The 26,684-nt window shown below is 41.7% G+C and overlaps 3 protein-coding genes across 3 annotated transcripts; all 3 read left to right on the top strand.

The window, feature by feature from the left end:
- The first annotated feature begins 211 nt into the window (after positions 1 to 211).
- Positions 212 to 1,059, top strand: LOC113361602 (histone H2AX-like). The gene is made up of 2 exons (XM_026604796.1): positions 212 to 476; positions 640 to 1,059. The coding sequence occupies exons 1-2, from the start codon at positions 285 to 287 to the stop codon at positions 859 to 861; spliced, it is 414 nt and encodes a 137-aa protein (XP_026460581.1). The 5' UTR covers positions 212 to 284; the 3' UTR covers positions 862 to 1,059.
- A 218-nt stretch (positions 1,060 to 1,277) lies between these two features.
- LOC113357275 lies at positions 1,278 to 4,204 on the top strand. The gene is made up of 7 exons (XM_026600633.1): positions 1,278 to 1,602; positions 2,140 to 2,358; positions 2,457 to 2,543; positions 2,650 to 2,796; positions 3,320 to 3,346; positions 3,477 to 3,572; positions 3,890 to 4,204. Exons 1-7 carry the CDS (start codon positions 1,378 to 1,380, stop codon positions 4,088 to 4,090), a joined length of 1,002 nt encoding a protein of 333 aa, XP_026456418.1. The 5' UTR covers positions 1,278 to 1,377; the 3' UTR covers positions 4,091 to 4,204.
- A 20,287-nt stretch (positions 4,205 to 24,491) lies between these two features.
- LOC113357274 (amino acid permease 6-like) lies at positions 24,492 to 26,622 on the top strand. The gene has a single exon (XM_026600632.1). It carries the CDS (start codon positions 25,050 to 25,052, stop codon positions 26,514 to 26,516), a length of 1,467 nt encoding a protein of 488 aa, XP_026456417.1. The 5' UTR covers positions 24,492 to 25,049; the 3' UTR covers positions 26,517 to 26,622.
- Positions 26,623 to 26,684: the final 62 nt, after the last annotated feature.

The following is a 26,684-nucleotide window of genomic DNA, read 5'->3' as shown; positions in this document are numbered from 1 at the left end:
CCTCTTCCGGTAAATCTGTACCTTGGCTTCCCGAAGATTCACGGCCCGAATTGGTATAGAACACGCGTATGAACTGCATGTCACGTGTAGAAAATGCACAGACCTAGTTCCACGTTGACGATCCTTGTGCTTCCTATTCAACCAATCAGAGCAAACTCACACTCTATATAAACCCGACAAGTTTTCCTCTCTAGAGAAAGAAAAACAAACAAACACAAACCTCCTCATAAAATCTCTCTCTCTGCAAATTTTTTCTTAGGGTTTATCATCAGAAAAAAAAGAAGATGACTTCTCCAGCAAAGGGTGGTAGAGGAAAACCAAAATCATCAAAATCAGTATCAAGATCTCAGAAAGCTGGTCTTCAATTCCCTGTTGGTAGAATCGCTAGATTTCTTAAAGCTGGTAAATATGCTGAGCGTGTTGGTGCTGGTGCTCCCGTTTATCTATCTGCCGTTCTTGAATACCTAGCCGCCGAGGTAATCAATCTCCTCACCCTCTTTTCTTTCTGATTTTTTTTTTATTTTTGTTCTTTTTTGTTTGCGTACAAGGTTTTTGATAGAATGATTGAGAGAGGATTGTTTCAGTATTTGATTTTGAGATGATTTCTGAATTGGGTTTTTGATTTTTTGGATGATTTAGGTTTTGGAATTAGCTGGAAATGCAGCGAGAGATAATAAGAAGAACAGGATTGTACCAAGACATATACAGCTTGCTGTTAGGAATGATGAAGAATTGAGCAAGCTATTGGGTACTGTTACTATCGCTAATGGAGGTGTTTTACCTAATATTCATCAGACTTTGTTGCCAAAGAAGGCTGGGAAAGGAAAGGAAGGACTGGGTTCTGCTTCACAAGAGTTTTAGGGTTTCTAAGGGGGTACTCTTTAAGTTGAAAGTATAGTCTTAGGGTTCGGGGGATCTGGCTTTTTGATCTGAAAGCGGTGGGTTACTTTTGTAGTTTCGTTTGGTTCATGCAAAAACTTAAAAAGACAGTTAAATTTTTTGGTTTTGTTTTGTTGTATAATGATGGGTCTTTTGATATAATGGAATTATAATTTTGCATTTCTATGGTGTTCATCTTGATTCACCGACTTCATGGGTTATGTTTCATCAATTTTTTTAACTAATTTTCTTTAATCTTGATAATCACTTGCTAATGTCATGGTGTGATCATGATTATTGTGTATTTATCTTTATCTCTATTTTGTTTTTTTGTTTTTATTTGTGTGGTTGAGAAGTTTATTGAAACAGACATCACCACATCACTAGACTTGAGTCCTCATACCAACTTTCAATCTTGTAAACTGCAACTCCATTTTCTGTTCCAATTTTAGATACTGGGTTTTCATTCTTCTTGAGAATTTACTTTTTAGTTGTTACATGGGGATGGTCATATATTATGGTGGGTTCTTATCTAGTTTTCCAGGAAAGTTTAGGACAGTTAAAATGGTAAATTCTACTGAATCTACCACTGTTCTTCGGTGGAAAGTCTTGGAACAAGTTGATGAAGAGTTGATGAAAGGAGATGAAAGAGCAGCATTAAACCTTGTCAACGATTTGCAGAGTAGGCCCGGTGGTCTTTGTTCTTTTGGCACTGCAAGGCAGGTAACTCTTACAATTTGTTCTTGTTTATGGATAAGTTGGTATATTCTTTGTGTTTTATATGTGTTCAAATGTATTAGAGTTTCCATAGTAGCCGAAGTGCAGAACCTTTAAAGTTGAATGTTGGAGCACAATCTTCCAATTTAGTGTAAATGAGGGCATCGATATCAATCTATTGTTGTGACATCGGTTCTAAATGTGATTCTTCTCTGGGTATTAATAATTATCAGTTCTCATACTTGTTCTGCTACCAATGGAAATAATTCTGGGTAATTGAAGTGAATTGTAGAATTAGGCCCCTGTTGGATGGGATTCTGTGTCCATTTTGTGGTTGCATCAAGTTGCGTGTTGGTGATTTTAGTGGCTAGCTTAGCTCAGTTTTCTGGATATTTTGGAAAGCTTTTTTGAACTGGGAGAAGTTAACAACACTGTTTATTTGCTCATGATGTAATTGTATTTTGTGTCGATTTCCCACTGGGTACTGGTTGATTTCTATTGTTGGACGGTGGGAACTTAAGCTGATAGGAAACTGTATTGCAGATACCCCCAAGGCTTTACACCTTGGATGAACTGAAGCTAAATGGTATTGATGCTTCAAAAGTTCTATCACCAGATGACCGGACACTAGGTTCAATAGAAAGATACCTTCAAGCTGCGGCTGTTTTAGGAGGCATTTCTGCATGGGCTGTTTTTGGTTTTACTCAGGAACAAACCCTCTTCGCTGTTATTGGATTATTTTATTTTGCGACTCTAGACTCCGTGAGTTGTTCAGTTATCTACTACTAAATTGTCTATTGGTACTAGTTTGGGGATTGTTCATTTTTCTTGTATGACTGGTCGATTCCGTTGTTTCACAGATAGCTCTCAAGGGAGGATTAAGTAGTCTAATGCTTGATATGATTGGTCATGCGGTGAGTCAGAAATACCGCAATAGAGTTCTACAAGTAAGATTCGAGTTTCTTCTCTCTGGTTCTTGAATAAGTATATGACGACTTAGTTGCTACTCATTTCGAGGTAATGTATACTCTGGATCTTGCAATGTTTGTACAGCATGAAGCTGGTCACTTTTTGATTGCTTACTTGCTCGGAATTCTTCCAAAGGGATATACCCTGACAAGTTTAGAAGCTTTGAGAAAGGAAGGATCTCTAAATGTTCAAGCTGGAACAGCTTTTGTGGATACTGAATTTCGTGAAGAAGTGAGTCCACTCCTTGCTCTCTGCTCCTTCTGTTTCCCTCCTTACCTGTAGTGTTGCGCCCGGGATACGATGTGGTCGGGCCACATCGTTTAAGTATGTGGCCCCTCTTTGTTTATTTACACGTATGTTAAATTAATTTTAAACAAAAAAGAACTCCTACTTTTTCTCTAAAAAGACAAGAAAAGTTAGTTCTCTAAAAAGTAGCCTCCTCTAAATCCCCGAAATAACAAGAAAACTAACACTTTTCAAGACGTGTCAAACAAATAAGATGGGCCACATACTCAAACGATGTGGCCCGACCACATCGTAGCCGCTCCGGTAGTGTTGGATCCTGGCACCATATAAGACTTTTTATTGGCATTATCGACTGGGCTTTCTTATTCTTTCATAGATTTACAATGGGGTGTCAGAAAGGTTAACGTGACAGTTCATCCCTCTTTATGCCTTTTGAAAGAACTTTTTGATTTGTTTACCTATTTTGCCGTTCCAATTCTAATCTGTACATTTGTTGCCATACTATCAGGTTGACTCGGGAAAGCTTACATCCAAGGTTAGATTTAACGATGGGTATCTTTTTATCAAATTGAAACGTTTTTGCGTGTTTTAGATCTTCAAACACGTTGCCACATATTTATCAATCCTTTCCGTATCTCAAAGTGGGAAATGTTTTTCATTCACAGATGTTGGACAGGTACTCATGTATAGCACTGGCAGGTGTTGCAACAGAATACCTTTTATTTGGATACTCTGAAGGTGGCTTATCTGATCTTTACCAGGTTGGCTGATTTTTTTTAGACTTGAATTTTATTCTTATGAGGGCTTTCCATAATGACACAAATATTGACATCACGAAACATGTACCACGGCGTAGTTCAAGTGAAATTAAGGGATTTATACGAGGGTGTTTGAGTTCAGCAGTTAGATTGCTTGCTTAAAAGCCTGGGGTTTACACAGATGATAGGTCTTTCCGTAATGACACAAATATTGATATCACGAAACATGCACCACGCCGTAGTTGTTGGAAGTTTTAAGTGAAGTTAAGGGATTTATGTGAGGGTGTTTGATTTCTATTTTCTATCTGTTGATGTAACAGTTGGATAGCTTGCTTAAAAGCCTGGGGTTTACACAGAAGAAAGCAGATTCACAGGTGAGGTGGGCTTTACTTAACACAATTCTAATTTTGCGTCGGCATGAAAGAGTTAGATTGAAACTTGCAGAAGCTATGTCTTCTCGGAAATCTGTGGGTTACTGCATCGACACAATAGAGAATGTTATAATTGTTGACGACATTTAGGAATTGGAATAATGGTATTTACAATACTCTTCTGTACTAGTCCAACTGGACACAAAATTGTTAATCCATTACCGTTTCTTTTCAAATGAATACTCCCTGATAATGTCTGTATCACTGTGTTAGTACGGCCCTTCAGGGACATCCCGATAAAAAGAAAAACTGTGTTAGTACTAGTTAGTCTGTTTTCTTAACATACCACATTCTCTCTCTCTAAAACTGTCTGTTTTTTAACTAGTATTCCATTAAATCATTCACCCAACGTTACAAGAGATGCCTGTAACTAGTGTCTCTTCATCACTGAAAAAGTTCCAGTTCCAGGCTTTCTTCATCTTCACTGGCATTGCATTTCCACCCTTTTTAAACCCCTCCCAAAAGTACTGCCTTTCCATCGGTTAATCATCATAGTCAGGAATGAAGAAGTTGAATTCGTGTTTCACTATTTTACTCTGCTTTCTTTGCATTTCAATTTCGGTAAAAGCAACGTTAGATTCAATAGATTTCTTAACATCACAAGCAATTAGAAAATCCGTAAAGTCACCAGGTTCTAATTTCTTCTCGTCAAGGGGTTTCACTTCTGATCCATGTAATTTCTCTGGTGTTTATTGTGTTTCTGATGAAGTTATCGCATTAAATCTTAACTGGTCATATACATCTCTAATTGAACTGTCTATCGTCCCTGGTCACTTCCAATAAAATACTCTTTACTTTAGCCGGTAACTGGATAATCATTTCTCCGGTTTGATTCCACCAATTTATATCAAAATCCTTATCTCGGTTAGATCTTAAACATAATGAGTTAACTGGTTATTTATACCATTGGGTTTTTGCTTCCTCATTACAGTTAGGGCTGCACAAGACCTGCCCACGATACCCAAACCCATCCGTACCCGCTAAATCCGTGGGTTTTTAATCCATACCCGCCCGTTGTGGGTGCGGGGTTGGTTATGAAAAAAAAAACCCGCTGTCTGTGGGTGCGAGGTTGGTTTAAGCTAATACCCGCCCATACCCGTCCAAAAAACCCGCAGATTATATATCATTAGATAAAACTAATCCTAGTCGTCCATTATGAAACCCTGATACTAGTAGATAGGATAACTGATAACCCTCATTCACTTTCTACACTCTTCTCTCTGTTCGGCCTCTCCTCTTCTTCCTCCTCAGTTCTTCTTCTTCACCTACGAACGACAATTACCAGAAATCTTCACCAGAAATCGACGACAACAACAACTTCGAATCTTCACCAGAAATCGATAACAATCGAAAAATCAACAGATTCAACACTTAATCTTCATCTGTGAACTTCCTAGATATGAATATTTTGGGGGTTTTGGTTTTTTTTTCTCACTTAATCAAGGAGAATGGAAGTTACACTAAATACTTGAATATAAAGCGGGTTTAAACCCGTTTAAACCCATACCCGCCCAACCCGTAGCGGGCGGGTAACAAAACCCGCCCGCTGTTTGTGGGTGCGGGGTTGGTTATGAAAAAAAAACCCGCAGTCTGTGGGTGCGAGGTTGGTTTTAGCTTATACCCGCCCATACCCGCCCATGTGCAGCCCTAATTACAGTATCATTCTTTATCAGTCAACCATTTGACTGGACCGGTTGACCGATCGTTGACTCGTTTGAACGGGTTGAGTTTTCTTGACTTGAGTATGAATCAGATTACAGGAAGGTTTCCGGGGATTTTTTTATTGAGAGGGGATGGGGTGACATGGTTAATATCACAGAGTCTCTCACAGACTCCCTCCGAGCGTCCACAGTGGTGCGAGTATAACCAAAGACCAAAGATTAAAAAAAAAAAGACCAAATTTGGGTTTAGTCCGTCATGTGGCGTAGTGGGAAAAGAATATATTTGATCGCGCGTTGATAAAGGTTACGCATGGGATCAGGCGTTGATAAAGATAACGCCCGACGTGGAGCGTTGGTAAAGATAACGCCTGACGTGGGGCGTTGGTATAATATACGCTTCAAAAAAAAAGAAGAAAAAAAATGGGGCGGAGGTATAAAGCCCGCCCCATGCAAGTTTCAAAAATTTTAAACTTTGAAAATGGAGTGGGGCGTTAAGTATATGAACGCCCCATTTCACGCGTTAAGTTTATGAACGCCCCATCGGGCGTTATCTTTACCAACGCCCCATTCAGGCGAAGTTTATATGCACGCCTGTTCGTTGAACGTTAACTATACCAACGCGCGATGAATGGCGGAGATTATATCAACGCCCGATGTGTAGCGGAGATTATATTAACGCCCGACTATATTTGGATTTGGTCTTGATCGCCGACCAAATTTGGTCTGGATTTTACTCTTTGATCAAATTTTGATCGATGGTCCGTCCCACTCGACTAAAAATTTGGTTTTACTCGTCCACTGCAGTTGCTCTCAGCCATTGGATATAAAAAATTTGAATGGCTCAGATTAATTGATAAACACGCAGTTTTTTTTTTGACTAACCCAAAACCCTATTCATATGTTGACTACACTTCGTATCTCTCGTCAATTATTTCCTTCCTCTCCGATCCTTCTTTCTCCTTCAACTCTCTGTAACAAATGAACCAAAAGTTCTACCACCGATTAGTTAAGTTTATTGTTTGGCTTGTATATATAAGGCGGGGAATAAGACGCACTTTTGAGGGGGATAAATGAATGAATGACTATATACCATGGGAGCTGACGTTATCAGTCTTTGTAACTGTGTGTTTTTTTGTATATTTTCACACCGCACTGAATATGGGTTCCGAATATATGTTAGTACCTGCCAACAGTTCATGCGCGCGCAGCGCAGGCTTCTTGTTAATATTATTTCAAGTTCTGTGAAGGAATGCTTAACTTTTTTATATGCAGTCTTGTATAGTTTTGATGTCAGCTCCTTTTCACATATTGTGGTGCATTACCATTTCAGTTTATGTTTTAGTACCGTCCCTGTTTTAGTACCACCATTCATCTGACAATAAAGAGAATGAAAACTTGGGTTTAACAAATTTTCAGTGTCTTGAATAAGTGAACAAGATATGTCTGGTTCTCACTTCTCATTCATTAAAAAAAAACTGAAACACTCTCCACTCCTTGCTATTCATTAACATAGCTCCAAACAACACCAATTTGAAAATTAAAAGCAAGAAACAAAATGTTGAACACAGAGCTATCAATCAGTCCCAGTTGCTACGAGACCACGTGAAACGAAAGATGGTTGCAAACTGAACAAACTGAATCTTTTTAGCAGTATCAATCTTCCGAATTCTAGACATATCTGTTAGCTAAACTAGAACCACCTGTAACACGTACAAATATATAATTAGGAGATCGTATTTCAGATCAATCTTCTGTAACATCAAAACCAGGACCTTTCTTTAGACATATATCAAATTGAGAAGAAATTAAGCAAGGGATCGAAAATTGAATTGAATCCAAGATGTTTTTAGGTTTAAAACCCCTATTAATCATGAAGAGAACATAAATTAAAGAAGGGTTTTAACCAATTCCTATATCGAGTGGCTATGAGAGTCTGTGAGCGACTCTGTGAAATTAACCATGTCACCCGATCCCGCCTCTTTTTTATTTTCATTTCTTTTTTAGCAAAGGGAAATTATAAGTTTCTTTTGTAAAAGAAAATTTTCATTTTTTTTCTATTCCGTAAATAAGAGTGATGATTAAATAAAGCTATTGGTTGGTAATCTAGCAACAAGTTGGGTTCCAACACTTCTTTGAATAGCAATTCTTAATCTATGAAAAATAAAATTGCCAAAATCATTACTAGCGTCATTGTTAACTAAATTTTTTTTTAGACGCTTGAAAAAACACAAAGTATCTTCACCAAGTTCCCCTAAAGAAAATTATAAGCAGATTTCATTGTGAAGACCTTAATTCATTTAAAAGTCATTTAATGTGCCTCTTCTAGACTACAGTTTCCACCTGACAGTGGAGAAGACAGACCAACACCAAAATCAACTCATTGGAAAAAGTGCATCTTCAAAGTTCAGATATCTTCAAAAGTTGAATTATTTCTCCTCCACATCGTACTACTTATATGTTTTTTTGGGTGGAGGTCCTATTAATACCTTTTTGTTGCGGGTCATTATTATGTAAAAAAATGAAAGTTATATTTTCTATCTAAAATTCCGTCTCCAATGTCAAGGTATTATTATCCTAGAACTTAGAGAGAAATTAACTTTTTAATAAAGAATTGATGATTTGTAAAAAGACCTTGGGTCATGGAGAAGGTAAAGATATGACTTTCTCCTTTACCCTTTGCTATAAGATGACATCATGCATTTACTTTTACCTTGACCTTGGCATTGGAGATAAATTCTTGGCTAGAAAAGTACTAAATCCTAGGTGTCATGTCTTTTTAAGACCTTCACCCCTAGCATTGGATATGCTCTTGTGGTCTTGCCAGCCATGATCACGTGAATACTTGCCCATCCGCCCGTGCCACCACTGTCACACATATTAGCATACGCAAGAGCTCTTTCAACCTGTAGATGCAGAAAATCCTACAACTACATCCGAAGATAAACATACACACACCTAATGAAGTAAATCAATAATAGAAGGATAAGAACACAAGATATATGTGATTTGGTATGATCGTTATTACTCGATTCAAGGTTACAAAGGATGTATCTTCTTACAAACTCACAAATCTCACTCTCAAGCTCTTGATATTCTCTCTTCCCTCACTGATCACTTGCCTTTCAACTATCTACATAACCCTCTATTTATAGCCCTGAGTGATGATACATCCAAGTTACAGTGTAAGCTGTGGTGCATCTTTCTTGACGTCCTTCTCGGGTTGTGAATAGAGTTTAGCCCGAGATTCTGGGCCGAACCTAGCAATACTTTCTCCCGATATTCCCTTGTACGACGTCGTCTTCTTAATGAATGGTGCCGATGTCGCCCTTGATACATTTAGCCGAGTCTTACTTTGACCAGATTCTTCTTATCTCTTCAACTACTTCGTCAGTGCATTTATTGCTCTTGTACTCCATGGCCATCTCTCCAGTCACCTCCGACCTTTACACGTATTGTCTTCACGGGTTCCCTTGGTATCTCTTTTCTCACGCCAAGGCCAAGTAATGTGATTTGGTGCTTCACGGTTCATATGCTATCGATGCTTCACTACTTAGGATTGTTCCACCTGGACTTGTGGATTATTTACACCTACATTTATGCCCATTCTTTCACTCGTGTGACCGACACGAGGGGAAGAAACTGCTTCGTCTTCCACGTCCACTTTCATGCCGTATTTCACGCCATGTTATTCCCCACTATAATCGTCTTTATGACTTGTTTGAACTTCTCTGTCGATTACAACTGATGAAGGTATAAATTCATCCCTTAAACCCTTAGTCTTTCACTTCGTCTTTTCAGAGAACAACCTTCTCCTTCTTCCCTCAACTGCTGCTCCATTGTTTCTTTATCTTCTGATTTTCTTGAGAAAGTGAATCATCCTTCGTTTATTTCGTGACTCCCCTTGTTGCTGCCATTGTGTCTTCGTTGATTGTCTTCATACTTTTCGGTTCGAGTTTTGTTGTTTCTGCTCTTCAATGGATTCTTCAACCCCTTCCATGACAGAAAAGAGGTGTGTGAGTTATACCTTTTCTGATGACGATGGCGCTCCTCTTGATTCCTTGTTTCTTATTGACAGTCCTTCTAATCATGATTCTCGTACCCTTAATTCTATCCTCTCTGATGGTTCTCCTTCATTTGTATGTAGGAATGACAAGAAAGTTGCCAAGGACATGACTGATGAACAGTTCATCAAGCAGTTGAAAAGTGATTTCGATCTTCATGGTTATGACGTCAGACTCTTATCAGGCCAAAGAGGCGTTCTGAAGAAAAGTGATGTTGTGAATTTCCCTCACTCGGCCGAGGCGACCGTCATCACCAAACGTCAATTGGAGCTCGGGCAACGCTTCCCCCTGTATAACCCTAGCCTTCCATTCATGTATGAGGCTCTTTCAAAGCTTCTTCCTCATCGTGCCTTAACTCAATGGAATGGTAATAATTTTCGCCTCATAAACGAGTGGGAGAGACGAAGTCGGGGAAGTTGCACTCCTACTGCGTGGTCAACCTATGATCCGTCCGAAGCAGGCGACTACACTCCCGCTAGTTTTGCTGCCAATAATCGGAGTGAGACTTCCACTAATGATGACCTTGTCGGTTTTGCTGCTAGTCCTCATCGTAATAAGACTATCCCTGAGGGTTTCAATAAGCTTCTCGTGGACGAGGACCCTAAGGGGAAGAAAACTAACAAGCATGCCCAACATACCAGTGATGTGGCTTGGGACCGAGTTCCACTTGGTATCTACGGTTCTCTTCTCAATGGCCAATTTCCTCCTCCGGCCGAGCCCTACCCCTTCTGGGTAGTCAATGTTGATCGAGTAAGTCGCTTCGTATGTTTTAACTTTGTCGGCCCGGGTATCCACATGGGCCATGTTTTTATTTATTGTTATTTTGCAGTCCAAGTCTCAAAGTAGTCAGTTTAAAGCTTCGGTTTCTAAGAAGAGGGATAGGGGTCCTAACACAGGAGTCGAGGGAGAGGCAGAGAAGGTAACAAATATACTGCTATACCTATAGTACATGTACTTTCCCCTATTTGTTGCCTTGAATGGATCTAACGAAGACTCATGTGCATAAATCGAAAACTGATGAGAGAGATGTGGAAAATGCCTCGGTGATTGTGGGTGAGGACCCCGACGAGGGGCTTCCATTGTCTCATTTTCTGAGGAAGTTGTCTCAGAAATCTTCTGATGTTTCTTTTACCGTTGTAGGTGGTAAGCCTAGTGGAGGGGGAAAAGAATTGAAGGTCGATGAATCTGCCCCAGGGGAGGTTATGCCCCAACAATCTGCTAGTAGAAGTGCCACTCTTGCCGATAGTGTTGTGCTCCTTGTTTCTGATGGTGAGGATGATGAAGATCTGTTTGAAGAGGAGGACAATACTGGTGGTGTGGGCGAAAAAGAGGATCCGACGCCGGCAGAAGAGTCTGGTGCTGGTGAAGAAAATGTTACCCCCGAGGGTGTGTTGTTGGGAAATGTTTCTCATGTTATTCCTGCCCCGAGCTCGGGTGGGGCTACCTTCTTTACTATCTCGGTCCGATGTGCAATTCTCTCGGGGCTCTCACTTCTCCCGACTTTGCCTCGTTGTCTGATGATCAGATGATCAGTGTTGTATCGCCGGTCTGAAGGGAACTTTTGATCGAATGGTGAGTTGTGTTTCTTTATTCATACATTTATAACGTGGAGTGGTTGCTAACGCTCATAATTTTTTCAGGCTGCCAATAAGGAGTTGTTGGAGGCTGCTCCTTGGCGAAGGGAGCTAGCAGAGAAGGAGAGTCTTCGTCTCCAATTAAAGCAAGAGCAAGACCGAGCCCGAGAGTTAGAGAAACGATTGTATGAGACCCAAGGTATTTGTTCAAAACTTAAGTAGTTATGATTGATTCTGTAGTACCAATATCCTGAACTTAGTATTATCTTGTTAGCCAAGATGTCTAGTATAGATGCCGATGCAGCTTCTGAATATCGTTTGTTAAAGAGAAAACTGGATATTGAGCTGAGCCATGTTGACAATCTCCGCCAAAGAATCGTTAACAAGGATGACAAAATTGATCGTCAAGAAGCCAAACTTGAGGAGATCCGAGACAAACTACACCGCTATGAGACCTTCGAATATGTTCCCGAGGAGCTAGATAATATGCAGGCGAGTTTTTACCGAGCCCAGGGTGTTGCCGCCGATAGGGCTCTGTTGGTCGATAATTTGGAGGGCCATTATGAACGTTTAAGGCGTCAGAACATGGATTTGCATGCTGATCGTCAATGCATTTTAAAGGAAAAGACGTTGCTGATAGGTCAAATCAGGAATTACAAGGGAGGCTTCGAACTTTGGGCCAAGTATCCGAAGAGTTAGAATGGGTTCGAGCTCAGTTGTTAGGTCTGCAGAAGGCACATGATCGACAGAAGGCCGATTGGAGTGATCATAAGAAATATTGCCCCACAAATGAGTTTAATGAACAAAGTTATCATGAGTTAACTTCCAAGATTTCATCCCCTGAGTGTAGTCTACTTAAGTCTGAGGAGACCGTTAAAGTAGTTTTTCCTTTGATAGAAGGTGTTGTAGCCCATATTGTGTTGTGTTTTCTCGTGTTTTGATGTTATAATGTTGGTGCCCTTGTTACTAATCGTATTTCTTATTCGCAGTTGAACAAGGAAAAGTGAATTCGTTGGAGGAGGAAGCTGCTCGGCTAAAGGCGAGAGAGACCCAACTACAGACGAGAGAGACCCAGCTACTCGGGCAGGTAGCCATTGCCGAAGCGGCATCGCTTCAATTGACTCAGGATCTTGCGGCCGAGAAACAGAAGTTCAACACCGAGCTTATCGCCAAGGTCAAAGAAGGTGTGAAGGCAGTCATGGATAAGAAGTGAGTCGATGCTACTGCTAAGAAGGCTGGTTCAGGATCAGTTCCGCCAAAGGCCTGAGTAGATCTTTTGTAGTGTTGCGCCACTATCATGCTCCTTATGTTGGGATGTAAATCGTTTGGACATCCTCATTTTCTCTAGCATTTTCTTTTAAGGGGTGCTGCGTCGCCAACCAGTTTGTTTAATCAATTTCTGACATTTTTATGCTTGTTGCAACGATTATCTTTCGTTGTTTTGTTAAAATATGACGACGTTTTCCTGCATGAAATTGGTTTAACTAGTTAGTATAAATTCCATTTATACCGAACACACTCAACAGGGAGGGTCATCGGGCCCAATGCCATGTCCCGATTGAGGCATCTCATCACCGTCATTTAGATCTAGTGGTAGGGTATTCGGTCATTCCTAGGTTTTATTGGCTCGATACCCCAAGAAGTTATCAATTAACTAGCTTGGGCAAGTGATTTCAACCACTTGCGATGGGAGCAATGTTGTATGCTCGACTATCGGGTACTCATGCCCTGATAATCGGCCACTAGTTTCCAACCACCAGGGACCTTAGACTACCTCGGAAATTGCACACCGCCACTGCCCCGAGTTCGAATATCCCGTCGAGTGTAAGACACCTCGGCACTTGCACACTGCCATCACCCCGAGTACGAATGTCCATTCGAGTGTAAGTCACCTCGGCACTTGCACACTGCCGTCGCCCCGAGTACGAATGACCATTAGACGCAATTGTCACATTCCCTACCCCACATGGATTTTTAAGGAAATAAATGACAGAATATCATACCTGTTGATACACCTCTCATGGGTGATATAGCTTCAAGTTGGGTGTTCCACGGTCTCGGCTCGGGTGTTCCGTTTGGTTTCAATATCTTATACGCTCATTCGCCGACTTTTTCCACTATAGTGTAGGGTCCGCCCCATCTTGCCGCCAGTTTCACACCCTTCTTATCACGTTCGTAACTGGGTAGCTCATTCAATACCAATTGTCCAGGTTGAAATTATCTCGGTCGAACTCGTTTGTTGTATTCACGTTGTAACCTCCTTTGGTAGTTCTCCATTTTTTGTAGGGTCATTTCTCTAGTTTCTTCTAAATCATCTAGCTTAGCCAAAATGAGATCTGCCGAGATGTTCCTTCTCCACGCCTCAGTCCTTGTAGTAGGTATCATTGCCTCAGTTGGAAGGATAGCTTTGGTCCCATATGTTATCATGAAAGGTGATAAGTCGGTTGCATCCCTTCGGGTGGTTCCATATTTCCATAGAACATTGTAGAGGTCCTCGCACCACTCACCATATTCTCCATCCAACTTCTTCTTTAGGTTGTCGGCTATGGTTTTGTTTGTGATCTCGGCTTGCCCATTACTTTGTGGGTAAATAGGAGTAGCCTTGCTTTTACGGATGTTATAGGTGTTAAAACAGCAGGTCAATGTTCTTTCCTTGGAGTTGTTTTCCATTGTATGAGACAATTATCGCCGGCACGCTAAAACGACAGATAATGTGCTCCCAGATGAAGCGGAAGACGTCTTTATCTCGAATGTGCCTTAGTAGTGCCGCTTCCACCCATTTGGTGAAGTAGTTTGTAGCCACGATCAAGTATTTTCTCTGCCCCGACCCGACGTGTAAGGGTCCCACGATATCGATCCCCCACTTGGCAAAGGGATAAGGGCCAAATTTTTGGCATTCATCGCAGATTAATGCCATGTTGCGTCGTCATTCATGTATCGCCAGAAATATCCCATGGTCTTAGCTCGGGCTGCCAGACTTCGACCCGAGCTGTGATTGCCCGCCGCCCCATAATGCAGTTCATTCAGGATTGAGTGTCATTCTTCTTTGCTTAGGCACCTCAATAGTGGTCCTAGGTAGGATTTCCTATACAGAACGTCGTCTCGTAGTTCGTATGCTGCCGCTTTGCTTTTAATTTTGTTGATCTCGAGTCGTCCTTTAGGAAATTCTCCGTCTCCAAGTATTGGTGAATGAGTTTGCGCCAATCGTCGTTCTCGTATTTATCAGTTGTAGTTACCGCTACATATGCTTTTGTCTCTACTGGATCAGGGACGGATGGCATCATGATTCTCATGACTCTGATGCCTTCGATGCTTGAGTCTGTTAGCATGGAGGAAATATACGCTAGTGCATCTGAATGTCGATTGTCTTTCCTACAAATATGTCGGAATTTGATGTTTGGTATCTGGCCGATATAAAATTGGGCGAGCTCCCAATACTTCTGTAATACTGGATCATGTATAACATACTGCCTAGTGATCTGCGTAATGACTAGCTGGGAGTCGCTGGTCAGTCTCACGTCGTGGATCCCCATTTCCACTATCATTCGTAAAGCGTGTATCACTATCACGACCTCGTACTCGGTGACATTGTTTGTTGCCTTAAACTCTAGCCTAAAAGAATGAACCATCTTCTTCCCCTTTGGTGTGGTGAAGACTAACCCTAGGCCTGGCCCATCTTTATTGGACGACCCATCGTGTCGGACTACAAGTTTCAAGGAGGTCAGAGGGGTCTTCTCGGTCTTCTTCCATGCCCGGGATATCTTAAACTTCTTCTTCATCGTCTAGAGGGAAGTATGCCAGAAAGTCGCCACTGCTTGTGCCTTTAATGTTGTTCTCATCTCATTGAAGATATCGAACTACTTGATTTGAGCACTCCATTTAGAAATCCGTCCTGACCTCGCTGCATTGTCGAGCACTGATTCTATGGAGGACTTCGTAAGTACTCGAATTCTGTGGGTCTGGAAGTACATTCGAAGTTTTTGTTTGCAAATACCAAGTCTAGTATTAACTGCTCAATTTTGGTGTAATTTCTCTCTGTCGGGTTCATGGTTTTGCTTATGAAGTACACAGGCTTCTCCTCAGTCCCCACACTCTTGACTAAAACTGCGCTTATGGCATAACCTGTTGCCCCGAGATATAGGGTAAGCACTTCGTTGGGCTCGGGTCTTTGCAAAACAGGTAGGCTTGCGAGATGTAGCTTAATCTTTTGGAATGCATCCTAACATTCCTCGCTCCATTTGAATTTTTCCCCTTTCTCTAACGTCCCGAAGAAATCCTTACATTTATCTGAGGATCGTGAGATGAATCGCCCTAGTGCCGCCAAGTTTCCGTTTAGCCGTTGTACATCTTTAATTGTCACCGGGGACAGCATTTCCGACACAACCCTAATCTATTCTGGATCGGCTTCTATACCTTTATCAGTGATTATGTATCCCAGAAACTTACTCGAGGTAACCCAAAAGGTGCATTTGGCTGGGTTCACTCGCATCTTGTATTTTCTCATGGTTCGAAATATTTCCCTAAGATCGTCAATATGATTGTCTTCCACCTTGATTTTGACTAACATATCGTCCACATAGACCTCGATGGTGTCGTGTATTTTGTACTCAAATATGTCCTCCACCAACCTTTGATAAGTGGCGCCGGCGTTCCTCAGTCCGAACGACATTTTGGTGTAGCAATATAGCCTGTAGGTGTGAAAAATACGCATGTTCTTGATCTTCGGGAGCTAGGGGAATTTGATTATATCCTGAGTATCCGTGCATCAGTGTTACCTCCTTGTACCCAAATATGGACTCTACCAATTGATCGATGTTGGGGAGGGGAAAACTGTCCTTTTTGCAGGCCTTGTTCAAGTCGCTGAAGTCGATGCATATTCTGACCCCTCCGTTCCTTTTAGGGACTATCACCATATTAGATATCCATTGGGGGTATTAATCCTTCTAAATGATCCCTGCTATCTGCAGCTTCTTTAACTCGGCATCTACCGCTGCCTGCAACTCGGGTGCAATTCTCCGCATTTTTTGTCGGATCGGTTTGAATTTAGGATCTATCCTTAGGTGGTGTGAGCATACTTCCGGATCGATTCCCTCCATGTCATGCATTTTCCAGGCGAACACATCCAGGTGTTCCTTTAACAAGGTTATTAGTTGTTCTGTCTGTTCATCTCATAGTAAGGTTCCAATTTTTACTACCTTAGGTTCCTCCTCGGTCCCTAAGTTGATTTTTCGGGTAGTCTCTAAGGCCGAGAAGTTGGGCTTTGATTCTTCGACCGACGTCGCCTCCTTTGATTGCTACAAAATTTCTTGCTCGTTTGTTTCGTAGGTCGCAATGGCTTGTGAGAGTACCTTCTCTAACTCTTCCGCTACTTTAGCCTCCTTAGCTTTGTTCTTTTCTTGGCGCTGTCTTGACCGTCTTTCCTCATTTTGTTGAATATCCAGCTGCATGCACTGTCTTGCAGCCTGTGGATCGCCTAGTACCTACAAAACCCCTTGGTAAGATGGGAACCTTAATTTCTGATGATATGCCGATGCCACACCTTTCATACCCGCGATCCATGGCCTGACAAGGATAGCCTCATAGGGCGATACGACATCCACTACACAGAAGGTGGTAAGTGTATCCAAGTATCCCTGTCTATCCGAGACTCCGAGAGTGACCTCCCCCTTTGGCACGGTCACTATACCGTTGAAGCCGTAGATCCGATAAGTTGAAGGGATCAAAATGTTATCTGATAGCTCCATTCTCTTGAATGTGTCGTAAAATAGGACCTCGACTGAGCTCCCACTATCCATCAATATCTTTTTCACCCCCCACTCCTCGATGAGTAAGGTAACTACTAAGGGATCCCCATGTGCTTTGCCATTCGATGGAACGTCCTTGGCCGAGAAGGTGATCGGCTGCATCATCCAGGGTTCCATAGGCAAGGTTTTGGATACACTTAGAATATCTTTTCCCGCCCGATCCCTCTTGCAGATCCTAGAAGTGATACTGCCTCCTAAGTCGAATACCCGGGTCGCCGAGTGTAAAATAGTGTTGCAGGTGAACTGGGTTCCTCGGTCGATCCCCACTTGATGCACGGGAGCGTCGGGCTGTTGGGTCGATGTCGGCGTTGTCTTAACAAAATGTCATAAGTAACCATACCGGATCAAATGTTGAACAATGTTTTTTACCTCTCGGCAGTTGTTAGTCGAGTGACCTCGATATTGGTGGTAATGACAAAACTCGAGATGGTTTCTTGTCTCGTCAAACTGGATTCCCCTAGTCTTTGGGTATCTGATGTCGTTTCTCTTTTCTACTTCCTTGAATATTTCCTCCAATGGTGCATTCAGAGGCGTGTACCTCCTTGGCTCGTGGCGAGGTTTATTTCCTTTATCGACCCATTCCTTCTTGCCGAGCCTGGCTGTGGTGCCATCGGCCTTTTTTATGATCGTTTTGGGTCTTCTCGAGGAGCATGTTCCACCGACGCACTGGCTTCTTGTACTCCTCTATCCTTCTCTCCCTCTTGTATCTCTTATAAAGCGATATAATGCTCTTGCATCTTCCTCATTTCCCTTAATGTCTGCGGCTTCTCAGTATACATTGCTATCCAAATAAGGTCAGATCTAATGAATTCTCGAACCCGAAAATATGTTGGTCGACTGGTACTTTCCCGATATCGGTGCACAACTTCCTCTATCTGTCCGTTAGAGATCTTAAGCGTTCCCTGAACCTTCGTGCCAGTGTGAACAGTTTGTTCACCCTTGGGCGAGAAATACTATTATGCATGTATGTTTCGAGGAATGTTTCCACTAGGACGCCAAAATTTCCAATGGACTCATCGGGAAAAGTATAGAACCAATTCTTAGCCTCGCCTTCTAGACTTCCTGGGAAGAACTTGCACATAACTACGTCATAGTTCTTCCATTGTAATAGGGACATGCTATACATCTTGATGTGCTCTCCTGCATCGCCGGTGTCGTCAAACCTAGATGGGAAGGTTGGAAGTGTACACTTTGGAGGGAACGGTGCTCTTTCGAGTCCCTTAGTGAAAGGAGTTTTCTTGCTACACTAATCACCTCTGCCAACTTGTCGTCCTCGCCGCCTCCAACCAATTTCTTAACCATCTCCTCAAGTTGCCTGAGATTAGTCTCAGTTGCCTCCTCGGGTCTCCCGGTATGCACTTCCTCATCGATTGAAGAATTCTCGAGTGGACCATACCCGCTTCTTGTTCGGTTAGGGTAGGGTATACGTCCTCGGTCCAGGGGCGGAGTTTGAGTTCGTCCTGATCGGGTGTGGCTGCTCGAAGCTCCTCGGCTCGATGACCCTCGTGACCCGGATCTCTGATTCCGAAATTGGTAGTTTTCGTGTTCCAACGCCAGGTTCCTTCTTTGTAATTCCCTCATCACATCCTCCTGTCTCCTCTGATTGCCTAGAATTCCTAGCAGTGCCGGGTCGGTGCTCTCGTGACTGGAATGACCATTACCTTGGTTCCCTACCATATTGGGTGGTGGGACTGGTGGTGCCACAGGAGAAACTACGGGGGGAGCGGTTGCAATTGGTGGTATATCTCGGGTGGTGTTACCCAATTCTAGGTGCACTCGCCTAAGCCTCTCGCCTTCTTGTTCCAAATCCCTATGATACTCTGCACGTTCCCGAGCTCGTCTACGGTCCTCTCGAATCATTCGGGATTCCTCGTCTTCCTCAGTGTCCGATGCAATCATCCCATCTATTATCTCCCCTCGCCCCCAGTTGGCTCGGGTCGATCCTTAGTTCTCTCGGGGTGAGATCATCGTCTTGGCCTAAGTCGACTTCCTCATCAACAGTTGTCATGCCTCCACCGGGTGCCAGGGACTCTCCTTGTTGATGTTGTCGACTTTTCTGTTGTAGAGAGTCCGTTACTCCTTCTTGCGCGGTATTTCCTGTTACAGTTCGATTCCTCAGAATCTTGCCCGTCCCTGAAGTACTTTCCACCGGCTCGGGTCTGATTGATCTCTTCGGCTCGCCCTTCCCTACCTACGTCAGAAAAATAGACAGCACCTCACTTCTGTTTTTGAAAAAGTTAAGGATGAAGTACAGCAGTCCTGAATTTCAGAAAAGAAAAGTTCATCTAAGTACAATTCCCTTTTTACTTCAACTTGCTGAACTCAGCAAAAATGGTTGTTTTGACAAATAAGACAATCTTTTGAAATATTTTTTTGTCACGTCCCTTTCGGTACTATTAGTATGCATTAATCATTATTTGTCCTAACATTCTTTATGCCAGAAATCATTAATTATCCGTACGCTTGGTCGGAAAATTTCTTTCTTGACTAAGATTTGTGGTGATGACCTCCGTCAATCGATCTGTCAGTGTCTCAACAACACAAGTTGTCTAAACGAGTTTTCTCTTTCTTTCGGCTTTGTGATGATGTTGTAGGGCTCAGGTGATAGGGTTAAGATGAGACTATTATCAAAGTGCTCATCGTTTCCCTTATAGCCATAGCTTTGAAAAACCTTACTCAATGATTTCGAGCTGATTTTTCCGCTGCTATTGTTACGATGAAGTTACCCATGGCGCAACCTAACCAGCGAGATGGAATTTTTTCCAGCTTCTACCAAACATTAAAGATGATTCCTTTGGGAGTTTCAAATCTTTATAACCACTTACTTTAGTCAAAACAAAAGACACAACCGATCAAAACTTAAATCTAAACTCTCAATCAAAACTATTTCAAGGGTTTTGTCGCAAAGCGAAAGTTTTCGAAAACATACATCACAAGCTTCTTTGACTCAAGATCGTAAGATAAAGAAAAGTTTGATTATCATGCAACGAGAATCTTGTTTTTCAAGAGCAAAATAACTTTGACTATTGACGGTACTTTGTGAGTATAAATCAGAACTTTACAAACTCGACGAAGGCTAGATGAAAACGAAAGTAACAAATCCGAGTTTCGAAAAAGAAAGAAAAACAAGAAAAAGACTCATCTATCAACTCATATTTCTCAACCATAAGAGTTTTTCACTTAGCATCAACTAACATCAAAGATGTTTTTAGGAGCTTTTGAATCTCTTTTTAATGGCTTGATGCAAGGTATGAAAAGATGTTACACGTTCCCCTTAGTCGACGCCATAATGTAGATGCAGAAAATCCTACAACTACATCCGAACATAAACATACACACACCTAATGAAGTAAATCAATAAGAGAAGGATAAGAACACAAGATATACGTGGTTCGGTATGATTACCTACATCCACGAGGGTAAGGGATGATCTTTATTACTCGATTCAAGGTTACAAAGGATGTATCTTCTTACAAACTCACAAATCTCACTCTCAAGCTCTTGATATTCTCTCTTCCCTCACTGATCACTTGCCTTTCAACTCTCTACATAGCCCTCTATTTATAGCCGTGAGTGATGATACATCCAAGTTACAAAGTAAGTTGTGGTGCATCTTTCTTGATGTCCTTCTCGGGTTGGGAATAGAGTTTAGCCCGAGATTCTGGGTCGAACCTAGCAATACTTTCTCCCGATATTCCCTTGTCCGACGTCGTCTGCTTAATGAATGGTGCCGATGTCGCCCTTGATACATTTAGCCGAGTATTACTTTGACCAGATTCTTCTTATCTCTTCAACTACTTCATCAGTGCATTTATTGCTCTTGTACTCTATGGCCATCTCGTCAGTCACCTCCGAACTTTACACGTATTACGGGTTCCCTTGGTATCTCTTTTCTCGCGCCAAGGCCAAATAATGTGATTTGATGCTTCGCGGTCCATCTACTATCGATGCTTCACTACCTAGGATTGTTCCACCTGGACTTGTGGATTATTTACTCCTGCACTGCCAAACTGATAGCCTCATCAAGTTTCATGCCTTCATTCACGTTTCCATCGGATAAGATATCATACGCGTAGTCACGACCAGTTTCCGCACAGAAGAATGATTCCTTGATTTCATAACTTGTGTGTTCATCAGCATAAGAGATGCATGGAACAAGTTGACCATCCTTTGACCGATCAAATTCGCCAAAAATGATTCCAGTGCTCCCTCTTAGAGCGACTGCAGTGGACGACTATACCCAAATATTTGATCCAGTGGACAGGCGTAGTGGGACGGACCATCGATCAAATTTTGATCAAAGACTAAAACCCAGACCAAATTTGGTCGGGGACCAAGACCAAACCCAAATATAGTCGGGCGTTAATATAATCTCCGCCTACACATCGCGCGTTGATATAATGTCCGCCTACACAAGGGGCGTTGATATAATCTCCGCCATTCATCGCGCGTTGATATAATGTCCGCCTACACAAGGGGCGTTGATATAATGTACGCCTGAAACGGGACGTTGGTTAAATGTACGCCTGATGGGCCGTTCATAAACTTAACGCGCGAAATGGGGCGTTCATATACTTAACGCCCCAGTCCATTTTCAAACTTTAAACCTTTTGAAACTTGCATGGGGCGGGCTTTATACCTCCGCGCCATTTTTTTTTGTTGAAGCGTATACTATACCAACGCCTCACGTCGGGCGTTATCTTTACCAACGCTCCACGTCGGGCGTTATCTTTACCAACGCCTGATCCCAGGCGTAATCGTTATCAACGTGCGACCAAATATACTCTTTTCCCACTACGCCACATGACGGACTAAACCCAAATTTGGTCTTTTTTTTTAGTCTTTGGTCTTTGGTTATACTCGCACCACTGTGGACGCTCTTAGGCGAGAAAACAATTTGTTGCTTGCAAATTTAGCAAAAGTAATGACCGTTGGCCTTCCTTTACCATTGTCCTTCAGAAATTTGATACACCTACACAGAGTGTTGCTCATTCTACAAAAATTAACTCCAATCCTTAGTTAGTGTGATGCACATGTCGTCGAAATCCATAAGCTGTTCGGCCTTAAATCCCAACGCACGATAAGAATACCTTGACGTAAGTTTCCCATCAGCAGCCAGTATGATGAAGTTATTTGTTTTTAGGGCAATTAATGTCCCGTGGGATAAAAAATTCGGTACAGGTATGCGCCCACGGGTTCTTTCTCTACAGACGGAGAGTAAACTTTCCTGAAGGGCATTTGGATTCAGCGCCTTTTCATCAAGAAGATTATCAATCAACCGCAATTCTTCCTCCTTGGTAAAGACGTGAAGGCACACCCTGGTGTCAGATACATGCCTGTTGAAGTACTCATTCACAGCTTCATCCAACTCGGATTCCCCTTCAACGAGACATCTTTCTTTTCCACTCAGGAGATCTGCACAATTTAGGAGCTTTGATATTTCTGAACCGCACTGACATAACTTGCAAGCAAAAAGATGCGCGTGTGGTTCAACAAGATTCAACATACGCAGGTGATCTCACTCCTGTCAGAATGCGATGATTTCAAATATTCACTCAAGAACTCTGCAGCATCAGTGTAATCAGATAAACGAGCAAGTAACCTAACCCCCTTTACACGCTGCCTAGCGACTTCAGCTACTAGAAGTGTCGGACCTAACTTTATCAGGATTTGACGAACAACGTTGTTCTTAGCCTGCTGTTCCGCAACAGACATGTATACTAGAAGTGTTTCTGGTTCATCAATATTGTCGTCTTTCATATGCTTTGTTACCAACTAACAACACGCCTGAAGTGAGATCTCAAACATTTTGAGAGATATCTCAAGCTTATTCACAAACGATGACTGACGATGATAAGTTGATAACAGTAGAAAAGTCCCTTCATCAGGTCCAGATTGCTGGGAACTGCGGAACAAGCTTTTTTGAAGAACGCAGTCGCTAAATCATCCTTCCCAAGAAGATGGCAAACTTTCTGCAACGTGTTCAGCACTTGGTGAAGGTCATCCGTTGTATCAGCGGAAAAAAATTTATCATCACTGAACAATTTTTCGCAGATAGATAGTGCTTCAGAAGTGATGCCAGTCTTTGTGTATGCAAGTGCCTTGAGTGCCAGCACGGATGCAGCAGACTGATACTCGGAGGATTGCAAGATGCTGATCATACGCAGAGCTCTCACGAGTTGACAAGATTCAATCAAATACTTAACTTCTTTGATATCTTTTTCTGGGACAGGTCTCGCCACCAACGTCATTACTAGGTCGCGGTGGCGACAGTAGCGATGATCGGCTAGGGTGGGTGGTGATGGTCAAATATCAGCTTTGAGAAGAAGAAAAATTTGAGCTCTATTTGTGTCAACTGTCAAGTTTTCTGGAAAGGAAAAGTACCTTATTCTCCTCGAGGCAGCCACCACCCTCTTATTCTAAAAATCCTTTCAAAGCCCTTAACAACCCAAGACAGCGGGCACGGCCCAATCCAACGAGTCCAGTTATAAAGATGAAAGTCTTCGCCTAGAATTGCCAAGGTCGTAACTGGAAGCTCACTCAAGATCAATAGATGAGCTGAAAAAGCTTCGAGATATGATTCTTCTTGTCATAGCTGATGGGTGAGTAGAAGCAATTGAATGATGCACCTGTAAGTCTCTGATTTAACGAATACAAAATATCATTCATTTGCCTCTTCTCTGCATCAGTTATTATTGGGTCAATTTTATGATGGGTTGGTTCTTAAATCTGGTAAGTATCAAAACCCCCCATCTGGCAACTGGTAGATATTATTCTTTTTCTTTGTCAAATTTGATTTTTAACTTTAAATTGCACCATCTTTATGAATACAAGCTAGGGTTTTTTGTTTTTGTTTTTTTGTGTGGGCTAATTTTATGAAATGCACTATCTTTACATTGTATTGAGTTTCTCAAAATGCACTATCTTTACATTGTATTGAGTTTCTCAAATCTTGAATAAATCTAGGTATTTAAGATAAATGGAAGGACTAATTTAACTAAGTAGTTAGCTCTGAGAACTACTTGTCCACAAGCACACTGCTACTTGGATTAGGTTATAGTTTCTATCCCATTGCATGGGTTTCTAACCACAGTGAGGCTAGCTATACACATAGTAATTCAAGGCACTTAATCGCTTTCTTTCAAATAGTATTTCTTCCTTATAGAATGCACAAGGGATTCCGAGAAATAACCGTCGTCGGGATGAGTCTTAACAATTTGTGTGATGTCAAATGTGCAATGTTTGATCGCACCTAGGAACACTCTTGTTTCTGATAATGCCTAGATGAGAAGACTAAAGGAATAACTAGATCACATGGTTTTGATTTTCTGTTATATGTTCTCCTTGGAACAGTCTCCAATTTATAGATTATGAAGTCCCATATGGAGGAGTTATATGTGTGTCGCTGAAGAGATGTATCCCTACTGATTTGGGTTCCATCCGCAACTAACAAATCTAATAAGGTGTGATAGCAACCTTTGGATGTAGTTAGATTTGTAACCATCTGATCATGTGAAGCAACATGAATCACTTCAAGATCAGACATGTGTTTTGAATTCGAAATCAAACTTGTCTCGTCCAACAGACAACAAACGAATATTTTCAAAATATTCTAACAGTGACTAGTCATAGGAAAGGTTGTTTAAGGAATTGACATGTGACCTTATTTCACATATAATTAAAATCCTATGGGATCATTACAAGGAAGAGTAGTTGTTTTGATTTATTTATTTTTGTTAGTCTTTTGAGTTGGAAAGATGGATTTCATGGGACCATGTCCATACATTTTATCTATTTTAAAACTCAAGAATTAGAACTCAAGAAACACGCTGCGTTTTCATGTTTTCTATGTTTCCTTGTTGTAACCTTACCAGTTACGACTAAGGATTGCAAAATTCACCAGTGCTATAACTTGTTAGACTGAAAAAATAGAGGTAGCAGGAACAAAAATGGGTATTGAAATGCAGAAGAAGACCAGCGTCTCCAACGGTGGTCGTGAACACGGACCTGAAATGTTTAATCACCAGGACTATAGCAAGAATTTTGATGATGATGGCCGTGAAGAAAGAACTGGAACGCTGTTGACTGCAAGTGCTCACATCATAACAGCAGTGATCGGGTCTGGAGTTTTGTCACTAGCATGGGCTATAGCTCAATTGGGATGGATTGCTGGTCCTGTTTGTCTCATTGCATTTTCTCTCATCACTTGGTTCACTTCTATTCTCCTTGCTGAATGCTATAGATCTCCTGATCCCATTACTGGCAAAAGAAATTATACTTATACGGACGCGGTGAGAGCTAACTTGGGAGGTGTGAAAATTCAGCTCTGTGGTATAGCACAATATGCTAATCTTGTTGGGGTTACTATCGGATACACCATCACTGTATCGATCAGCATGGCGGCTGTACAAAGATCGAATTGTTTTCACAAATTTGGTCATGGGGATCATTGTTACGTATCGACCTACTATTATACAGTCATCTTTGCAGTCATTCAGATTTTTCTATGTCAGATACCCAATTTTCACAAACTTTCTTGGTTATCAATTGTCGCTGCTGTTATGTCTTTCGCGTACTCTTCCATTGGTATTGGTCTTTCCATTGCCAAAGTTGCAGAACCACATCACCATGCAAGAACAACTCTCACAGGGGTCACAGTTGGAGTAGATGTATCAGGGGCAGAAAAAGTTTGGAGGACTTTCCAAGCCCTTGGCAACATTGCCTTTGCTTATGCTTTCTCTAATGTACTTGTTGAGATACAGGATACACTGAAATCAAGCCCACCTGAGAACAAAGTAATGAAAAAGGCATCTACCATTGGAGTCGCTACGACAACCTTGTTTTATGTGCTATGCGGATTAGCCGGTTATGCAGCTTTCGGGAATGATGCACCTGGCAACTTTCTCACCGGCTTTGGTTTTTACGAACCATTTTGGCTCGTCGACTTTGCCAATATCTGCGTTACTGCCCATCTTGTCGGAGCTTACCAGGTTTTCGTCCAGCCATTATTTGCATTTGTCGAGAAATGGTGCAGCAACAAATGGCCAGAACGTGGATACATAACGACTGACCACATGATTAATCTTCCATGCTGCGGTCAATACCCCTTCAACTGGTTTCGGCTAGTATGGAGGACTTCATACGTCATGGCGACAGCTTTGCTGGCAATGATATTCCCATTCTTCAATGAATTTGTTGGTTTTATCGGTGCTTTATCGTTCTACCCGTTGACCGTTTACTTCCCGATCGAGATGTACATTGCAAGAGCCAGGATAACCCGATATTCAGCTACATGGATATGGCTAAAGGTGTTAAGCTGGGGATGCCTTGTTGTCTCACTTGTTGCTATGGCCGGGTCTCTTCAGGGTTTAGCTCTATCTGTCAAATCCTATAAACCCTTCAAAATCCAGCAGTAGTTAGTTGGTTCAAGCATTATACTATATGTTGTAAGACTTATTTTTCAGTTTGAAAGATTGTTGGGCAACGTCCCAAAAGCAATAAAAATAAATAATATTTTCAAAATGAAGTAATTTATTATTTATTTTTTTCTTGAAGTAATGTGATGAAAATTGAAAAAAAAAAAA

The sequence above is a fragment of the Papaver somniferum genome, chromosome 3, assembly GCF_003573695.1.
Source record: "Papaver somniferum cultivar HN1 chromosome 3, ASM357369v1, whole genome shotgun sequence".
Taxonomy (NCBI): Eukaryota; Viridiplantae; Streptophyta; class Magnoliopsida; order Ranunculales; family Papaveraceae; genus Papaver; species Papaver somniferum.
The sequence above is the reverse complement of the archived record's forward strand: the minus strand, read 5'-3'. Positions and strand labels throughout refer to the sequence as shown.

Bases quoted from the DNA above. Each gene is read 5' to 3' on its own strand.
- LOC113361602 (XM_026604796.1), top strand. From the start codon at position 285: ATGACTTCTCCAGCAAAGGGTGGTAGAGGAAAACCAAAATCATCAAAA. The intron at 477-639 runs GTAATCAATCTC...TGGATGATTTAG, and splicing joins TTGAATACCTAGCCGCCGAG to GTTTTGGAATTAGCTGGAAA.
- LOC113357275 (XM_026600633.1), top strand. From the start codon at position 1,378: ATGGGGATGGTCATATATTATGGTGGGTTCTTATCTAGTTTTCCAGGA. The intron at 1,603-2,139 runs GTAACTCTTACA...ACTGTATTGCAG, and splicing joins CTTTTGGCACTGCAAGGCAG to ATACCCCCAAGGCTTTACAC. The intron at 2,797-3,319 runs GTGAGTCCACTC...CCATACTATCAG, and splicing joins ATACTGAATTTCGTGAAGAA to GTTGACTCGGGAAAGCTTAC.
- LOC113357274 (XM_026600632.1), top strand. From the start codon at position 25,050: ATGGGTATTGAAATGCAGAAGAAGACCAGCGTCTCCAACGGTGGTCGT.